Source organism: Bufo gargarizans, chromosome 1, assembly GCF_014858855.1.
Source record: "Bufo gargarizans isolate SCDJY-AF-19 chromosome 1, ASM1485885v1, whole genome shotgun sequence".
NCBI lineage: Eukaryota > Metazoa > Chordata > Amphibia > Anura > Bufonidae > Bufo > Bufo gargarizans.
Genome location: NC_058080.1, coordinates 277,987,511 through 278,008,990, shown reverse-complemented (window position 1 = coordinate 278,008,990; position 21,480 = coordinate 277,987,511). Strand labels below are relative to the sequence as shown.

At 44.5% G+C, this 21,480-nt stretch overlaps 1 protein-coding gene across 1 annotated transcript; it reads right to left on the bottom strand.

The window, feature by feature from the left end:
- Positions 1–20,308: 20,308 nt before the first annotated feature.
- Positions 20,309–21,307, bottom strand: LOC122926476 (olfactory receptor 52K1-like). The gene has a single exon (XM_044277864.1). It carries the CDS (start codon positions 21,305–21,307, stop codon positions 20,309–20,311), a length of 999 nt encoding a protein of 332 aa, XP_044133799.1.
- Positions 21,308–21,480: the final 173 nt, after the last annotated feature.

Here is a 21,480-nt window from a genome sequence, read left to right as displayed (position 1 = left end):
TATCTGTGGTGTTACATAGGACTGCAGGTGACATCTACTACATTATCTGTACACAGAGAGTTATCTCTGTGTTATCTGTGGTGTTACATAGGACTGCAGGTGACATCTACTACATTATATGTACGCAGAGAGTTATCACTATGTTATCTGTGGTGTTACATAGGACTGCAGGTGACATCTGCTACATTATCTGTACTCAGAGAGTTATCACTGTGTTATCTGTGGTGTTACATAGGACTGCAGGTGACATCTACTACATTATCTGTACTCAGAGAGTTTTCTCTATGTTATCTATGGTGTTCCATAGGACTGCAGGTGTCATCTACTACATTATCTGTACCCAGAGTTGTCGCCATGTTACCTGTCATGTTACATAGGACTGCAAGTGACACCTACCATATTATCTGTACTCAGAGAGTTGTCACGTTATCTGTGGTGTTACATAGGACTGCAGGTGATATCTACTACATTATCTGTACTCAGAGAGCTATCACTGTGTTATCTGTGGTGTTACATAGGACTGCAGGTGACATCTACTACATTAGTTATCACTGTGTTATCTGTGGTGTTACATAGGACTGCAGGTGACATCTACTACATTATACAGTACAGACCAAAAGTTTGGACACACCTTCTCATTCAAAGAGTTTTCTTTATTTTCATGACTATGAAAATTGTAGATTCACACTGAAGGCATCAAAACTAAGAATTAACACATGTGGAATTATATACATAACAAAAAAGTGTGAAACAACTGAAAATATGTCATATTCTAGGTTCTTCACAGTAGCCACCTTTTGCTTTAATTACTGCTTTGCACCCTCTTGGCATTCTCTTGAGGAGCTTCCAGAGGTAGTCACCTGAAATGGTCTTCACTTCACAGGTGTGCCCTGTCAGGTGTAATAAGTGCGATTTCTTGCCTTATAAATGGGGTTGGGACCATCAGTTGTGTTGTGGAGAAGTCAGGTGGACACACAGCTGATAGTCCTACTGAATAGACTGTTAGAATTTGTATTATGGCAAGAAAAAAGCAGCTAAGTAAAGAAAAACGAGTGGCCATTATTACTTTAAGAAATGAAGGTCAATCAGTCCGAAAAATTGGGAAAACTTTGAAAGTGTCCCCAAGTGCAGTCACAAAAACCATCAAGCGCTACAAAGAAACTGGCTCACATGTGGACCGCCCCAGGAAAGGAAGACCAAGAGTCACCTCTGCTGCGGAGGATAAGTTCATCCGAGTCACCAGCCTCAGAAATCGCAGGTAACAGCAGCTCAGATTAGAGACCAGGTCAATGCCACCCAGAGTTCTAGCAGCAGACACATCTCTAGAACAACTGTTAGGAGGAGTCTGTGTGAATCAGGCCTTCATGGTAGAATATCTGCTAGGAAACCACTGCTAAGGACAGGCAACAAGCAGAAGAGACTTGTTTGGGCTAAAGAACACAAGGAATGGACATTAGACCAGTGGAAATCTGTGCTTTGGTCTGATGAGTCCAAATTTGAGATCTTTGGTTCCAACCACCGTGTCTTTGTGCGACACAGAAAAGGTGAACGGATGGACTCTACATGCCTGGTTCCCACCGTGAAGCATGGAGGAGGAGGTGTGATGGTGTGGGGGTGCTTTGCCTGGTGACACTGTTGGGGATTTATTCAAAATTGAAGGCATACTGAACCAGCATGGCTACCACAGCATGTTGCAGCGGCATGCTATTTCATACGGTTTGCGTTTAGTTGGACCATCATTTATTTTTCAACAGGACAATGACCCCAAACACACCTCCAGGCTGTGTAAGGGCTATTTGACCATGAAGGAGAGTGATGGGGTGCTGCGCCAGATGACCTGGCCTCACAGATGACCTGAACCCAATCGAGATGGTTTGGGGTGAGCTGGACCGCAGAGTGAAGGCAAAAGGGTCAACAAGTTCTAAGCATCTCTGGGAACTCCTTCAAGACTGTTGGAAGACCATTTCAGGTGACTACCTCTTGAAGCTCATCAAGAGAATGCCAAGAATGTGCAAAGCAGTAATCAAAGCAAAAGGTGGCTACTTTGAAGAACCTAGAATATGACATATTTTCAGTTGTTTCACACTTTTTTGTTATGTATATAATTCCACATGTGATAATTCATAGTTTTTAAGCCTTCAGTGTGAATCTGCAATTGTCATAGTCATGAAAATAAAGAAAACTCTTTGAATGAGAAGGTGTGTCCAAACTTTTGGTCTGTACTGTATGTACGCAGAGAGTTATCACTGTGTTATGTGGTTTTACATAGGACTGCAGGTGACATCTACTACATTATCTGTGCTCTGAGAGTTAGAACTGTGTTATCTGTGGTGTTACATAGGACTGCAGGTGACATCTACTACATTATCTGTACTCAGAGAGTTATCACTGTGTTATGTGGTTTTACATAGGACTGCTGGTGACATCTACTACATTATCTGTACTCAGAGAGTTATCACGTTGTTATCTGTGGTGTTACATAGGACTGCAGGTGACATCTACTACATTATCTGTACTCAGAGAATTATCTCTATGTTATCTGTGGTGTTTCATAGGACTGCAGGTGACATCTTCTACATTATCTGTACTCAGAGAGTTATCACTGTGTTATCTGTGCTGTTACATAGGACTGCAGGTGACATCTACTACAGTATATGTACGCAGGGAGTTTTCAGTGTGTTTTCTGTGGTATCTGTGGAACTGCCTGCCGGATCCTGCAATCCGGACGCAAATGGATGCATTTGTCAGACGGATCCGGATTAGGGTCTGTCTAACAAATGCATAGCTATATCGGCATTAATGCATTTCAATGGAAAATAATGTCAGATCCGGCATTCCGGCAAGTGTTCAGCGTTTTTGGTTGGAGAGACTGAACTGATGCATCCAGAACGGATCGCTCTCCATTCAGAATGCATTAGGATAAAACTGATCAGTTTTTTCCGGCATTGAGCCCCTAGGACGGAACTCAATACCGGAAAAGAAAAACACTAGTGTGAAAGTACCCTTAGCTGTTTTGTTACATAGGACTGCAGGTGTCATCTACTACATTATCTGTACTCAGTGAGTTATCAGTGTGTTACCTGTGGTGTTACATAGGACTGCAGGTGACATCTACTACATTATCTGTACTCAGTGAGTTATCAGTGTGTTACCTGTGGTGTTACATAGGACTGCAGGCAGCACTGGTTTGTGTTTAGCAGTATGTTATCTTAAATTGCTAAGGTGCAGAGAAACTAAACGGCTGACACTGACAGCTCTGCTACATGCTCACTCTGTCACTTCTGTGCAATTCATGAGTGCTGGAGGTTCTGGGTGTTCTGTGCAGATGTTGGGGATTGTACTCACCTGTATACACTTCATCTGGTGGCCGGCTGTCTCGTTGCTGCCGCCTTCCACTTTTATATATCTGCTCCTGCAGATCCCTGGTGGCCTTATTAGTCTAGGGACTTGTCAGCTGGAACTCTCATCATCTGCTTTCTATAAATATGTTCCAATAATAGAAATTTACTGCATCAGTAGACTTGATAGGGAGAGGAGTATAACAGGAGAAAACTACAACTCCCAGCATAACCAGACTGTTATTTTGAGCTATCAGAGGACATTACAGGGAATGAGTATAAGGATAGAACTGCTACTCCTAGTATTTGACAACTTACAGAGGAAGAGAAACCACACACAGCACAGAATCTTCACCCCCTCACATCCTGACATCACACAGGTCCTTCACCACATCTCCTCTGCTGAGTTTACTCTTCCTTCACTGGTCACATGATGATGACATCATACAGGTCCTTCACCACATCTACTCTGCTCTGCTCAGCTTTCTCTTCCTTCACTGGTCACATGATGATGACATCATACAGGTCCTTCACAATATCTACTCTGCTCTGCTGAGCTTTCTCTTCCTTCACTGGTCACATGATGATGACATCACACAGATCCTTCACCACATCTACTCTGCACTGCTGAGCTTTCTCTTCCTTCACTGGTCACATGATGATGACATCATACAGGTCCTTCACAATATCTACTCTTCTCTGCTGAGCTTTCTCTTCCTTCACTGGTCACATGATGATGACATCACACAGATCCTTCACCACATCTACTCTGCTCTGCTCAGCTTTCTCTTCCTTCACTGGTCACATGATGATGACATCATACAGGTCCTTCACAATATCTACTCTTCTCTGCTGAGCTTTCTCTTCCTTCACTGGTCACATGATGATGACATCACACAGATCCTTCACCACATCTACTCTGCACTGCTGAGCTTTCTCTTCCTTCACTGGTCACATGATGGTGACATCATACATGTCCTTCACCACATCTACAATGCACTGCTGTACTTTCTCTTCCTTCACTGGTCACATGATGATGATATCACTCAGATCCTTCACCACATCTCCTATGCATTGCTGAGGACTCTCTTCATGCACTGGTCACATCATACATGTCCTTCACCACATCTACTCTGCACTGCTGTACTTTCTCTTCCTTCACTTGTCACATGATGATGGTATCACTCAGATCCTTCACCACATCTCCTATGCATTGCTGAGGACTCTCTTCATGCACTGGTCACATGATGGTGACATCACTCAGGTCCTTCACCACTTCTTTGCACCATTGAGCTCTCTATTCCTGCACTGGTCACATGATGGTGACATCACTCAGGTCCTTCACCACTTCTTTGCACCGTTGAGCTCTCTTTTCCTGCACTGGTCACATGATGGTGACATCACACGTGTCCTTCACCACTTCTCCTCTGCACTGTTGAGCTATCTTTTCATTCATTGGTCAATTGATGATATCGCTCAAATTATTCACCACCATTTATTTCTCTCCAGTGCTGAGCTGTGTTGCCAATAAAATTGTGCCCCCGACACCCTCCCCTCCCCCCCTTCCCGGGTGTGCAGCACTAAACTCAGGATTGAGCCACTGTAGGGTATATGTGCCCTGAATGTAAATAATTTGTCCTACTTCTGCTGGCTTGGGCCTATTGGCCTGGGGTCCCTGTTGTACAGTTCCTGTAGCACCTGATACTATGGCAGTAGTTATGCCCCTGATCCCAGTCATTCTCATACATTCCTTAGTAATACCGCACAATGCTCAGTGTAGGACTATTCCTACGTCTGACCTGTAAGAATGAACAGAGGTCTTCTCCACTTGTCATTCCTACACTTCTATTGTCCTCTGTCTAAATCACTGGTTAGATATCTCAGTACTAGTGATGTTATCTCACAAGGTTCTTCATTTTGCCCCTTTCAGTTGTTGGATGAGTCTCAGTACTGGACTGGTGATGATTAGTGTTGAGCGAACCCAAACTATAAACTTCGGGTTCGTACTGAACTTTAGGATTTTTGGACCCCGAACCCGAAAAGTTTGGGTTCGGGTTCGTTGTTTGGCGATTTCTTGGCGCTTTTTGAAAGGCTGCAGAGCAACCAATCAACAAGCATTTAACTCTGTGGCCTTAGAAGCCATCACACAGCCACGCCTACTAATGGCATGGCTGTGATTGGCCAGAGCAGCATGTGACCCAGCCTCTATATAAGCTGGAGTCACGTAGAGCTGCCCGTCACTCTGCTCTGATCAGTGTAGGGAGAGGATGCAGCTGCTGTGAGGGAGAGAATAGGAGAGAATATGTGATCAGAAGTGCTTGTTAACTCAGCGATCTACAGCGATTTATTTTGTGGGTGCAGGGCACCATTTTTTTTACCCTGCCCTGAGCCCAGTGACAGAGAAAAATAACTTTTATACTGCAATTATATTCTGGGTTTAAAAAAACACCAATTTTTGCAAGATAATACATTTGGGGCCTTTGTTGCATTTCTGAAAGTCCAATACAAGCGTTAGACAATGCTGTTATATTCTGGTATTAAAAAAACACCAATTTTGGGCACAATAATACATTTGCGGCCTTTGTTGCATTTCTGACAGTGAAATACAAGCTTTAAATCTTGCAATTATATTCTGGGTTTAAAAAAAAACACCAATTTCTGGCAAGACCCTACATCTGTGGCCTTTGCTGCATTTGTCACAGTGAAATACTTGCGTTAAATACTGCTATTATATTCTGGTATTAAAAAAAACACCCATTTTGGGCAAGATACTACATCTGGGGCCTTTGCTGCATTTGTCACAGTCAAATACAAATTTTAAATACTGCAATTATATTCTGGTTTAAAAAAATTTTTTTTGAAAGACCTACACCTGGGGCCTACATTTGTGGCATTTGTTGCATTTGTGACAGTCAAATACAAACTTTAAATACTGCAATTATATACTGGGCTTAAAAAAACACCCATTTTGGGCAAGACCCTACATCTGTGGCCTTTGCTGCATTTGTCACAGTCCCTATTATTATACCATCGGATCGGAATTTTCTCCAATCCGATGGTATATTTTAACTTGAAGCGTCCCCATCACCATGGGAACGCCTCTATGTTAGAATATACCATTGGATTTGAGTTAGATCGTGAAAACTCCGATCTGACAGTATATTCTAACATAGAGGCGTTCCCATAGTGATGGGGATGCTTCAAGTTAGAATATACTAAGAACTGTGTACATGACTGCCCCCTGCTGCCTGGCAGCACCTGAGGGGTTAATTGTGTGGTTCTCAGCCCCCTGTAAGAGATCGAGTGCTGCCAGGCAGCAGGGGTCAGACCCCCTCCCTCCCCAGTATTGAAAGCATTGGTGGCCAGTGCGGCCCCCCTCCCCCCCTCCCCAGTATTAAAAGCATTGGTGGCCAGTGTGGCCCCCCTCCCTCCCCAGTATTAACCACCTCAGCCCCCCTAGCTTTAACCCCCTTAATGACCAGGCCACTTTTTACACTTCTGCACTACTCTATATTCCACGGTTTATTGCTCAGTCATGCAACTTACCACCCAAATGAATTTTACCTCCTTTTCTTCTCACTAATGGAGCTTTCATTTGGTGGTATTTCATTGCTGCTGACATTTTTACTTTTTTTGTCATTAATCGAAATTTAACTAAATTTTTGCAAAAGAATGACATTTTTCACTTTCAGTTGTAAAATTTTTCCCAAAAAACGACATCTATATACAATTTTTTCTCTAAATTTATTGTTCTACATGTCTTTGATAAAAAAATGTTTGGGTAAAAAAAAAATGGTTTGGGTAAAAGTTATAGCGTTTACAAACTATGGTACAAAAATGTGAATTTCCGCTTTTTGAAGCAGCTCTGACTTTCTGAGCACCTGTCATGTTTCCTGAGGTTCTACAATGCCCAGACAGTACAAACACCCCATAAATAACCCCATTTCGGAAAGTAGTCACCCTAAGGTATTCGCTGATGGGCATAGTGAGTTCATAGAACTTTTTATTTTTTGTCACAAGTAAACGAAAAATGATGAATTTTTTATCTTTTTTTTTTCCTTACAAAGTCTCATATTCCACTAACTTGTGAAAAAAAAATAAAAACTTCCATGAACTCACTATGCCCATCATGAAATACCTTGGGGTGTCTTCTTTCCAAAATGGGGTCACTTGTGGCGTAGTTATACTGCCCTGGCATTTTAGGGGCCCAAATGCGTGAGAAGTAGTTTGAAATCAAAATCTGTAAAAAATGGCTTGTGAAATCCGAAAGGTGCTCTTTGGAATTTGGGCCCCTTTACCCACATAGGCTGCAAAAAAGTGTTACACATCTGGTATCGCCGTACTCAGGGGAAGTTGGGAAATGTTTTTTGGGGTGTCATTTTACATATACCCATGCTGGGTGAGAGAAATATCTCGGCAAAAGACAACTTTTCCCATTTTTTTTATACAAAGTTGGCATTTGACCAAGATATTTATCTCACCCAGCATGGGTATATGTAAAATGACACCCCAAAACACATTGCCCAACTTCTCCTGAGTACGGCGATACCACATGTGTGACACTTTTTTGCAGCCTATATGCGCAAAGGGGCCTAAATTCCTTTTAGGGGGGCATTTTTAGACATTTGGATCCCAGACTTCTTCTCACGTTTTAGGGCCCCTAAAATGCCAGGGCAGTATAAATACCCCACATGTGACCCAATTTTTGAAAGAAGACTCCCCAAGATATTCAATGAGGGGCATGGCGAGTTCATAGAATTTTTTCTTTTTTGGCACACGTTAGCGGAAATAGTTTTTTTTTTTTTTTCTCACAAAGTCTCCCTTTCCGCTAACTTGGGACAAAAATTTATATCTTTCATGGACTCAATATGCCCCTCACGGAATACCTTGGGGTGTCTTCTTTCCGAAATGGGGTCACATGTGGGGTATTTATACTGACCTGGCATTTTAGGGGCCCTAAAGCGTGAGAAGAAGTCTGGAATATAAATGTCTAAAAATTTTTACGCATTTGGATTCCGTGAGGGGTATGGTGAGTTCATGTGAGATTTTATTTTTTGACACAAGTTAGTGGAATATGAGACTTTGTAAGAAAAAACAAAAAAATCTATTTCCGCTAACTTGTGCCCAAAAAATGTCTGAATGGAGCCTTACAGGGGGGTGATCAATGGCAGGGGGGTGATGAGGGAGTCTATATGGGGTGATCACCCCCCTGTCATTGATCACCCCCCTGTAAGGCTCCATTCAGATGTCCGTATGTGTTTTGCGGATCCGAGGTGTCCGTGTTTTGCGGATCCACAAAACACATACGGACGTCTGAATGCGGCCCCCCCTCCCTCCCCAGTATTAAAAGCATTGGTGGCCAGTGCGCCCCCCCCTCCCTCCCCAGTATTAAAATCATTGGTGGCAGTGGCCACAGGCTAACAACCCCCCTCCCCCTCATCATTGGTGGCAGCGGAACAGCATTTCTGATTGGAGTCCCAGTTTAATCGTTGGGGATCCGATCGGTTACCATGGCAGCCAGGACGCTACTGCAGTCCTGGCTGCCATAATTACTTAGCTTATACTTACCTGCGCTGTCTGTGGCCGGCCGGCGCTCCTCCTACTGGTAAGTGACAGGTCTATGCGGCACCTGAGGGGTTAATTGTGCGGATCACAGCCCCCTGTAAGAGATCGGGTGCTGCCAGGCAGCAGGGGGCAGTCATGTACACAGTTCTTAGTATATTCTAACTTGAAGCGTCACCATCACCATGGGAATGCCTCTGTGTTAGAATATACTGTCGGATCTGAGTTTTCACGATCGTGAAAACTCAGATCTGAAAAAGCTGTTATGCAGCTGGATCTGCACTGAACGGATACCATTGTTTGCATTTATAGGTGCGGATCTGTCTGTGCAGATACCAGACGTGTGCAAGTACCCTAATACTGCTGTTACATTGTTGGTTGACAAATTAAAAAATTTTATGACCGTGAAGTAATTGTATAAAATTTGCCTGTCACACTGTTGTGTGAACTCAAGAAATGTTTCCTCTTTATGACACCGGCGCTGCCTTACTGTCAGTGAACTTAATTGTTGACTTTTGGCAGTTACATTGTCGCCTGACATAAGCCATCTGTTAGTTTGGTGGGTGAACGCAAAGAATGAGGAGAGCGTCAAATAAGGGACGTGGCCCCGGTTGTGGTGCTGCTGGTAGAGCTCCTGTTGCAGGGAGAGGACGTGGTCGATCTGTGCCAGCTACACACATAAGTGAAACCCCTTCCTCAGGGGCGAGTAGGCGACAGAACCTGCAGCGGTATTTGGTAGAGCAGAACGCGGCTCTACCAATGGTGAGGCCTGAACAAGTACAGGCGATAGTAGATTGGGTTGCTGACAGTGGATCCAGTTCCTTCACATTGTCTCCCAAACAGGCTCCTGCTGAAAGACCACAGTTGACACCTGCGCCCGATGTCCATCAACCTTTCACCTCACCCCCTTGCAAATCAGCCAAGCAGTCTGAGCCCCAAGTCATGCAGCAGTCTCTTCTGCTTTTTGATGACTCTGTTAGCAGGGTTTACCAGGGCCATCCACCTAGCCCTGCCCCAGAAGTGGAAGAGATTGAGTGCACCGATGCCCAACCACTTATGTTTCAAGATGAGTACATGGGAGGACCATCGCAGCACATCTCGGATGATGACGAAACACAGGTGCCAACTGCTGTGGCTTTCTGCAGTGTGTAGACCTTCAAGGAAGGCAGGGGTGAAGACTGGGTGGAAGATGATGTGGAGGACGATGAGGTCCTCGACCCTACATGGAATCAAGGTCATGCGAGTCACCTGTGTAGTTCGGAGGAAGAGGTGGTGGTCACACAGAGCCACCAGCCCAGCAGAAGAGGGAGCAGGGTGCAAAAGTGGAGCAGCCGTCCCCTAGACAGTACGCCTGCTACTGCCCACCGCAGCAAGGGACCGAGCACACCAAAGCCAGCTCCAAGGAGTTCCATGGCGTGGCAGTTCTTCAGACAATGTCCTGACGACAAGACACGAGTGGTTTGCATGCTGTGCAATCATAGCCTGAAGCGAGGCATAAACGTTCTCAACCTGAGCACAATCTGCATGACCAGGCATCTAAGTGCAAAGCACGAGCTGCAGTGGAGTAAACACCTCAAAAACCAAGAAAGATCTCTGTAACGGATCTCCTAGCACCCCGACCGGGTACCTCCGTCCATAGATGCTCCTAGCGCTTCCCGAGGACTCCAAGCACTCCACTTGATCCCATAACCGCCACTGAACCCCCCGAACCGCCAAAGCTTGGTTGAGGTCTCGCCGTCTCCTACACACGCTAGACCTACGACAAGGCTCCAGGCTCCAGTGGGTGAACCTCTCCTAAATCCAGAGAGCAGGAACAGCTCTTACAAGAGCTAGTAGTTATAGCCAGGGGAGTATAGCAGATCTTCAGCGTATAGCAATCCCCAGTGTCGATCAGTTACCCAAACACCAACCTCAACATGATGAAGGGTAAAACAGGAACTCTTTATTGAACACACAGCATTGACTTATATACACATGACATACTGAGGACATGACATAGCAGCCAATCCTGTACAGTGATGGGACACATGTGATGGGCAGAAAGAGGCCAAGGGCAGAAAGAGGATAAGCAAGTTATAAGAACTTCTAAAGCGCAGGCAGAAGAAAAACTAGCTCAGTCTATGAAAAAAGGGGATAAGACATTCTTCAGATATATAAATGAAAAAAGGAAATTAAAACAAGGAATAACTAAATTAAAAACAAAGGACGGGAGGTATGTAGAAGAGAATAAAGGGCTAGCCGACTGCCTTAATGAATACTTCTGTTCAGTTTTTACAAAAGAAAAAGAAGGAGAAGGACCTCCACTAGAAAGGATGACTAATAAATCGTTTGATGCATGTGTCTTTACAGAGGAAGATGTTCTAAGTTTGCTGTCTAAAGTGAAGACAAATAAGTCACAGGGGCCTGATGAGATACACCCAAAATTATTAAAAGAGCTTAGTGGTGAGCTGGCAAAACCGTTAACAGATTTATTTAACCAATCATTAGTAACAGGAGTCGTCCCGGAAGATTGGAAATTGGCAAATGTCGTGCCCATTCACAAGAAAGGTAGTAGTGAGGAATCGAGCAACTATAGACCAGTGAGTCTGACATCAATAGTAGGCAAATTAATGGAAACCCTATTAAAGGATAGGATTGTGGAACATCTAAAATCTCATGGATTGCAAGATGAAAAACAACATGGGTTTACTTCAGGGAGATCATGTCAAACAGATTTTTTTGATTGGGTGACTAAAATAATAGACTGTGGAGGTGCAGTAGACATCGCATATCTAGATTTTAGTAAGGCTTTTGACACTGTCCCACACAGAATACTTATCAATAAACTGCAGTCTTTGGGCTTGGACTCCCATATTGTTGAGTGGATTAGGCAGTGGCTGAGTGACAGACAACAGAGGGTTGTAGTCAATGGAGAACATTCAAAACAAGGTCATGTTACCAGTGGGGTTCCACAGGGATCTGTACTGGGACCAATTTTGTTTAATATCTTCATAAGTGATATTGCAAAAGGCCTCGATGGTAAGGTTTGTCTTTTTGCTGATGACACAAAGATATGTAACCGGGTTGATGTTCCTGGAGGGAAACGCCAAATGGAAAAGGATTTAGGAAAACTAGAAGAATGGTCAGAACTCTGCCAACTGAAATGTAATGTGGATAAGTGCAAGATAATGCACCTGGGGCGTAAAAACCCAAGGGCAGAATATACAATCAGTGATACAGTCCTAACCTCAGTATCTGAGGAAAGGGATTTAGGAGTAATTATTTCAGAAGACTTAAAGGTGGGAAGACAATGTAATAAAGCAGCACGAAATGCAAGCAGAATGCTTGGATGTATAGGGAGAGGTATAAGCAGTAGAAAGAGTGAAGTGCTTATGCCGCTGTACAGATCACTGGTGAGACCTCACTTGGAGTATTGTGCGCAGTACCGGAGGCCATATCTCCAGAAGGATATAGATACTCTAGAGAGAGTTCAGAGAAGAGCTACTAAACTAGTCCATGGATTGCAGGATAAAACTTACCAGGAAAGGTTAAAAGACCTTAACATGTAGAGCTTGGAAGAAAGAAGAGACAGAGGGGAGATGAGAGAAACTGCTAAATACATAAAGGGAATCAACAAGGTAAAAGAGGAGAGAAGATTTACAAGAAGAAAAACTACCTCAAGAGGACACAGTGTTACATTAGAGGGGCAGATGTTTAACAGTAATATCAGGAAGTATTACTTTACTGAGAGAGTAGTGGATGCAGGGAATAGCCTTCCTGCAGAAGTGGCAGCTGCAAATACAGTGGAGGAGTTTAAGCATGCATGGGATAGGCATAAGGCTATCCTTCATATAAGATAGGGCCAGGGGCTATCCATAGGATTCAGTATATTGGGCAGACTAGATGGGCCAAATGGTTCTTATCTGCCGACACATTCTATGTTTCTATGTTTCTATCTCCTGAGTGTATCATAGGAGTCGGCTGCTATTATAATCAACTATCTTAATCCCATCACTAACACAATCAGTGGGAGTCTCAGTGCAGAGTTAACCCTTTTTGTGTTGCTGAATCCACACCATGCCTTTTTAATGGGCAATAGAAAATATGTGGCATTTAAATTACACACATAAATCAGGGTTCATAGTTCCTTGTAACCCCAAAAGGTCTGAGGAGGTCTCCATAGTTCTCGGTCCATAGTCTGTAGGAAGGAGGCTGGCCCTCAGGCTTCTCCAGCAGCCCCAGTGACGGTTCAGTCCGTCACAGTCTCTGGCTCCTCCTGCTTCCTCTTCTGCTGCAGTCTCGGCCTCTTCATCCACCTCTGTAGAGACAGTGGCACCTGCCACCCCGCAAACAGAGGATCTGCCAGCAACACCACCACCTGGGTCACCAAGCATCTCCACAATGTCCCACGAAAGCGTTCAGCTCTCTATCTCCCAGACACTGGAGCGGAAGAGGAAGTACCCCCCTACCCTCCCACGATCCCTGGCCCTGAATGCCACCATTTCAAAATTACTGGCCTTTGAAATGCTGTTATTCTGTCTGGTGGAGACAGAGAGTTTGAAAAGCCTTATGGCGGTGGCTGTCCCACAGTACGTCGTGCCCAGCCGCCACTACTTTTCCAGGCGAGCCATTCCTTCCCTGCACAACCAAGTGGGGGACAAAATCAGGTGTGCACTGCGCAACGCAATCTGTGGCAAGGAGCACCTGAGTATGGATACGTGGACCAGTAAGCACGGTCAGGGCCGTTATATCTTCCTAACAGCACACTGGGTAAATGCAGTGGCGGCTGGGCCTGAGGCGGATAGCAGTTTGGCGCATGTCCTTCCACCACCGAGGATTGCAGGGCGCTTCAGTTTGCCTCCTGTTGCTTCCTCCTCCTACTCTGCTTCCTCATCCTCTACCAGATCCTCATCCGGTCAGCATAACACCACCAACTTCAGCACAGCCCGGGGTAAACCACAGCAGGCAGTTTTAAAACTTAACTGTTTGGGGGACAAACCCCACACCACGCAGGAGCTGTGGATGGGAATAGAACAACATACCGATGAGTGGTTGGTGCCAGTGAGCCTCAAGCCCGGCCTGGTGGTGTGCGATAATGGCCGAAATCTCGTAGCAGCTCTGGGACTAGCACCACTTCACCACCAATGACTGGGCCTCCATGCGAGACCTGTGTGCCCTGTTGTGCTGTTTCGAGTACTCCACCAACATGGCCAGTGGCGATAACGCCGTTCTCAGCGTTACTATTCCACTTCTATGACTCCTTAAAAAACGCAGGCTATGATGGAAGAGGATGAGGCACAGGAGGAGGAGGAGGAAGAGGGATAATTTCATAGGGTTTCCAGCCAGTCAATCCCAAGTGGCTCCGAGGGTGGGTTCCTGCACCCACAAACGCCAGGTATACAATTGTCCAGCCAGGGCACAGTTCTGGAGGATGACGAGGTGGAGGATGAGGAGGAGGAGATGGAGGAGGAGGAACCATGTTCACAGCAGGGTGGCACCCAGACCAACTCATGGCCATCACTTGTGCGTGGCTGGGGGATACAGAGGACACAGACGATACACCTCCCACAGGGGACAGCTTTTTGTTGCCTCTGGGCAGCCTGGCACACATGAGCGATTACATGCTGCAGTGTCTCCGCAACGACCGCCGAGTTGCCCAAATTCTAACTTGTGCTGATTTATTGGTGGCCACGCTGCTGGATCCCCGTTACAAGGACAATGTACCGTCCTTAATTACCTCACTCGAGTGTGATCGTAAGATGCGCGAGTACAAGCGCACGCTGGTAGACGCGCTGCTGGTGGCATTCCCACCTGACAGTGGGGGCACAGTGGAAGCACAAGGCGAAGGCAGAGGAGGAGGAAGAGGTCGCCAACGCAGCTGGGGCACCGCCAGCACCTCAGAAGGCAGGGTTAGCATGGCCGACATGTGGAAAAGCTTTGTCAGCACGCCACAACAACCAGCACCACCAACGTCTTAGCAGGAGGCAGCATTTCACCAACATGGTGGAGCAGTAAGTGTGCACACGCCTACACGTACTGAATGACGGGTCTGTCCCCTTCAACTTCTGGGTCTCCAAATTGTCCACATGGCCTGAGTTTGCCCTTTACCCTTGGAGGTGCTGGCCTGCCCTGCAACCGGTGTATTGTCTGAACGTGTATTCAGCACGGCAGGGGACGCCATCACAGACAAGCGCAGCCGCCTGTCTACAGCCAATGTGGACAAGCTGACGTTCATTAAAATGAATCAGGCCTGAATCCCTCAGGACTTTTGGTGTACCCTAATTTAAACAAAAAAAATAAAACCAAAAACCAGTGTTGGCTACCTCGTCCTCCTCCACCGACGCTTCCACCTTCACCGCTACGTTCACCGCCTCCTCAACCTCTTATTCCATATGGACCTCCACCTCATAGTTAAAGATTATATTATTTTTTTTACGTATTTTTTTTTATTTTTTTACGTATTTTATTTTATGTAATTTCTCTAATTTCTCTGATACATTGTTGGGTTACACATCCCCAATTTTTGGCTATGATATACCCCTGCTCTACCTAGTGCACAGGTTAATAAAATTCACTAATCTGTCTGTTAAATTGTTGGGTGACATTCACCAATTGTTGACTGTGATATACCCCTGCTCTACCTAGTGGACAAAGGAAATGCATTTCACTATTTCGTCTGTTATATTGTTGGGTAACAAATGCTCATCTTATGTGCTAGAAAGTACATTTGCGGCCTACACTGCATTTAGGACAGTACGAATCAGGTGAGGCCAGAACAAGTACAGGCGATAGTAGATTGGGTTGCTGACAGTTACTACAGTTCCTTCACATTGTCTCCCACCCAGTCTCCTGCTGAAAGACCACAGTTGGCACCTGCAGCCGATGTCCGTCTGTCATTCCCCCCCTTGCAAATCAGCCAAGCAGTCTGAGCCCCAAGTCATGCAGCAGTCTGTTATGCTTTTTGATGTCTCTGCTGGCAGGGTTTCCATGGGCCATCCACCTAGCCCTGCCCCAGAAGTGGAAGAGATTGAGTGCACTGATGCCCAACCACTTATCTTTCAGGTGATGACATAGGAATACCACCGCAGCACGTCTCGGTTGATGACAAAACACAAGTGCCAACTGCTGCGGCTTTCTGCAGACCGACAAGGAAGGCAGGGGTGAAGACTGGGTGGAAGATGATGTGGAGGATGATGAGGTACTAGACCCCACATGGAATCAAGGTAATGTGAGTGACCTGTGTAGTTCGGAGGAAGAAGCGGTGGTCGCACAGAGCCACCAGCACAGCAAACGAAGGAGCAGGGTGCAAAAGCGTCTGTTACATTCTTGGGTGACATTTTACCATTTTTGCCATGAATAAACCCCTGCTCTGCATAGGTGTCAGGGACGTAAATTTAAAAAAATCGTCTGTTCAATTGGTGGGTGACATTTTACCAATTTTGCCGTATACAAACCACAGCTCTGCATAGTTGACAGGGACCTATTTTTGTAAAATCGTCTGTTCAATTGGTGGGTGACATTAACCCATTTTTGCAGATGTAAAACCCCTGCTCTGCATAGGTGACTTAAATTTCTAAAATTCGTCTTTAATTGACGCGGCGCCACCTCCTTTCATTCGATCCTTCCGCTTTAACAACTTGTCCCACATTTCCGCTCGATCACATTTCAGCCATTAACCTCTCTTGGATGTGGTCTCCCTTTCTCACGTTCCCTCTCCGGCGTGGAACCCTGATTCGCCGATAACCGTGATCAACATGGTAGGCGCTGAAAAGAACATCGAAAGTTGATTGAGCAGATATCCAATTGGATCGTGAACATCACAGGGACGTGCAACATGGTGGAGCAGTATGTGTGCACACGCCTACACATAATGACTGATGGGTCTACCCCCTTCAATTTCTGGGTCTCGAAATTGGGCACATGGCCAGAGCTTGCCCTTTACCCCTTGGAGGTGCTGGCCTGCCCTGCAGCCAGTGTATTGTCTGAACATTTTTTTTATCACGGCTGGAGGGGGTTATCACAGGTTATATTTCCAATGTTTTGGGGTGAACCCTATTTTAAACAAAACAATAAATAAATAAAAATAAAACCAAAAAGCAGTGTTGGCCTCCTCCTCCACCGCCGCTTCCACCTACACCGCCACATCCACCGTCTCCTCAACCTCCTACTCCATATGGACTTCGCCATCCTAGATCAAGATTATTATTTTTTATTTTGACATATTTTATGTTATTTGAAGTCATTTCCCTATTCACATTTGTTTGCAGAGCACTTGCCATGCTCTTAACCACATTTTGCTGGCATATGCAGCCCTCTAGCCCTTTTCATTACTTTTTTAGAGCCATTTTAGTGCTCCAATGTCCGGGTCCTCATTGACTTCAATCGGGTTCGGGATCAAGTTCGGGTCCAGAACTCGAACTGTTTTGTGAAGTTCAACCGAACCCGTTGAACCCGTACATCCAGGTGTCTGCTCAACTCTAGTGATGATGTCAACTCACAAGGTTCTCCATCTCTCTCTATGACTGATTAGATGAGTCTCAATACTGGTGATTTATTCTCATATGGCTCTTCATTTGTCTCTATCACTGGTTAGATAAGTTTTAGTACATCTCACAATGTTGTTTATCTGTCCCTATCATTGGTTAGATGAGTCTCAGTACTGGTGATGTCATCTCACAAGGTTCTACATTTCTCTCTATTTCTGGTGATCTCAGCCTGGTTCTTAATTTGTCCCTATCACTGATTACATGAGTCTAACTACTGGTATCTTTCAAAGTTCTTCATCTGAAACTATTAATGGTTAGATGAGTTTCAGTGGTAATGTCATCTCCCTGTGAATGGTTATATAAGTCTCAGTATTGGTGTTGTAATCTCATGAGGATCTGAATCTGTCTCTACTGTTGGTTATATAAGTCTCAGTATTGGTGTTGTAATCTCATGAGGATCTGAATCTGTCTCTACTATTGGCTAGACAAGTCTCAGTATTGGTGATGTCATCTCCTACAGATCTTCATCTGCCTCTATCACTAGGTAGATAAGTCTCTGTACTGGTGATGTCATCTCCTACAGATCTTCATCTGCCTCTATCACTAGGTACATAAGTCTCTGTACTGGTGATGTCATCTCCTACAGATCTTCATCTGCCTCTATCACTAGGTACATAAGTCTCTGTACTGGTGATGTCATCTCCTACAGATCTTCATCTGCCTCTATCACTAGGTACATAAGTCTCAGTATTGGTAATGTCATCTCCTACAGATCTTCATTTGCCTCTATCACTAGGTAGATAAGTCTCAGTACTGGTGATGTCATCTCACAAGGTTCTTTATCTTTCCCTGTCACTGATGAGTCTCAGTACTGGTGATGATGTAATCTCATATGGTTCTTCATCTGTCACTGGTTAGATGAGTCTCAGTATTAGTGATGTCATTAACATATAATTTACAAGATTCTTTACTAATCTCACTAGGATCTCAAGACTTTGCTTCCCTCCTCACAGCTTGGGTCACATGATAAATTCTGCCTGTTGTTGCCACTAGAGGGCACTCACTGCATACATACGTTTGTAGATCAGGGGGGCGTTGCATGAATCTGTAAGTAGCACCCCTTCTGGTGACTGCAGGAAGAAAGGTGTCTATAATTAGCCTCAAGAGCTACTTTGCTGCTTCTCTTGAGAGGCACCAGAAAGGTTGGGGGGGGGGGGGGGGGTCCCTGGTTATAACACCTGGCCTCATGACATTGAAGATAAATCTGTTTTATTCTGTAAAGCAAACCTTTTATTTAGGCTATATGGCTCATATCGTCAGATTGTCCTGTGGTTCTCCCTCTGATAACCATGTCATCCAGTATCTCTATATTATAGCGTTATTATGCGTTATTCCTAGTGACAGAATCTGGACTGAGACGGATGACGATGCTTCAATTTATTTCCTATTAATGCAGCATTATAAGCAAATGATATACACATTCTATATACCTCCTACAGGATTCTGTTCAGGGCGTCCTGGGGCCAGTGTGTGGAAGGTCTGAATGATTATTCTCCCTTAGGAGTAAACAATGAGAGTTTCTATGGAATAACAGAAAGTATAATGGAAAATTGTAGAACATTTCAATACACAGAATATGCCTTTAAAAAGAATGTTTACACTGGAACTCCATTTAGCTTGTTTTGTTTAGGTTCATCATGTATGAACGCGGCATCTGAGGGGTACAATGACGGAAGCCACTACTTACAAAGAAATGCGCTTTGTGACAAAGTAATTCATCACAAAGTGGATTTTTTTTGTAAAATTTGGCGAAGCAGCTGAATAGAATTTTACCAAACTACACTCATTTCTATTTATCATTTAGACATGAGTATATTTTTGAGAGATTTTTCTGATACAAAGCTCCAAATCCATATGATGACATGATATATCCTGTCTGCCTACAGCCACCACTAGAGGGAGCTCAGGAGATTACTACATACAGATATATATTGGCACCACTAGAGGGAGCTCATGAGGTTACTACATACAGATATATACAACCACCACTAGAGGGCGCTCAGGAGATTACTACATACAGATATATATATATACAACCACCACTAGAGGGAGCTCAGGAGATTACTACATACAGATATATACAGACACCACTAGAGGGAGCTCAGGAGATTACTGCATACAGATATATACAGCCACCACTAGAGGGAGCTCAGGAGATTACTGCATACAGATATATACAGCCACCACTAGAGGGAGCTCAGGAGATTACTGCATACAGATATATACAACCACCACTAGAGGGAGCTCAGGAGATTACTACATACAGATATATACAGAAACCACTAGAGGGAGCTCAGGAGATTACTACATACAGATATATACAGTCACCACTAGAGAGAGCTCAGGAGATTACTACCTACAGATATATACAGCCACCACTAGAGGGAGCTCAGGAAATTACTACATACAGATATATACAGCCACCACTAGAGGGAGCTCATTAGATTACTGCATACAGATATATACAGCCACCACTAGAGGGAGCTCAGGAGATTACTACATACAGATATATACAGCCACCACTAGAGGGAGCTCAGGAGATTTCTACATACAGATATATACAGCCATCACTAGAGGGAGCTCAGGAGATTACTACATACAGATATATACAGCCACCACTAGAGGGAGCTCAGGAGATTACTGCATACAGATATATACAGCCACCACTAGAGGGAGCTCAGGAGATTTCTACATACAGATATATACAGCCACCACTAAAGGGAGCTCAGGAGCTGACTGCATACATATAACACATCAGAAAAAGTGGAGATTTCCTTTAAGCAGTATGGAGAATGTTGAAATAACTCAGTGTAACATGAATATAAACTATTGTAATCCTACTTAGTATTCTTGTACGATGCAGCATGTGTTTTGAATGTTCCCCTAGCTATTGTTGTGCCCCCTTTCACCCTGCCTGGTAGTTTGGACAGTCTCCTCCATTTTGTACCCAAACATTTTCTGTAAGCTAAGCCGGATCTCGTTGACTCTTACACCATAGATAATTGGGTTGATGGTGGCAGGGAGAAGGAAGTAGATTGCACTGGTTAGGTTCTGTACATCTACTGAGACTGATGTCTCTAGTCGGTATATGAGTGCCGATAATACGCTACTGGCATAAACCATTAACGCCACCATGATGTGAGAGCTGCATGTGTTCAGGGCTTTGCCCATTGACTGTTTAAGGACAAACATAGCTGTATGGAGGATGGTGAGGTATGAGATCAGAAGAAGACTCCCTTCCACCACTGTTATCAACATCCTCACGGTCAGACCTATGGCCTGGATTTTGGAGATGTCCCCGCAGCTCAGTTTCAGGAGTGCCATGTTCTCACAAACAAAATTAAGAATAATATTGGATTTACAAAACTTGACCCTCGAGTCGAGATAAATGATTGGTGTTATGAACAGGACACTTCTTGCCACACCAGCCAAAATCAGTTGGGTTAGAAACCGACTGGTCATGATGTCATGGTAGCGCAAAGGTTTACAGATGGCGATGTATCTATCCAGAGCCATTATCAAGATGACGGAGGACTCAAACGTGACGATGACATAGATTAACCACATCTGCACTAGACAGCCATGTAGGGTGATATGGTTTAGGTCAAAAGCCAAACCCAAAAGAAACTTTGGCATGAAGGTAGTGGTGCAGGAAACATTGACAAGAAACAGGAGACAGATGAGCAGATACATAGGAGATTGTAGAGTAGTATCCACTAAGATCCTGTAGATCATGATACAATTACTGAGCAGTATGTGTGAGTATGTGAGAAGAAATGGAAGGACTAACAAGTTCCGGTGGTCTGTAATGCCAGAGAACCCAACGAGAAAGAAGGTGGTGTGAGAATGGCTCACGTTGGAGTTTGCAATGAAGGTCTCCATGGAAGATGAGGCTCCTATAGAGGACAAGCAAAATAGTGACATTAATTATTGCAGACACCTAGGAAATCATGATTTGATTTGGTTAGGTCCCAGATTAGGGTATAAGGGGGTAGAAGTCTCTTATAAACCAACTTCTTCTCATCAAGAGATGGTCAAAGGAGTGAAGTTCGGGA

Coding starts and splice junctions, on each gene's coding strand:
- LOC122926476 (XM_044277864.1), bottom strand. CDS start 21,307: ATGGAGACCTTCATTGCAAACTCCAACGTGAGCCATTCTCACACCACC.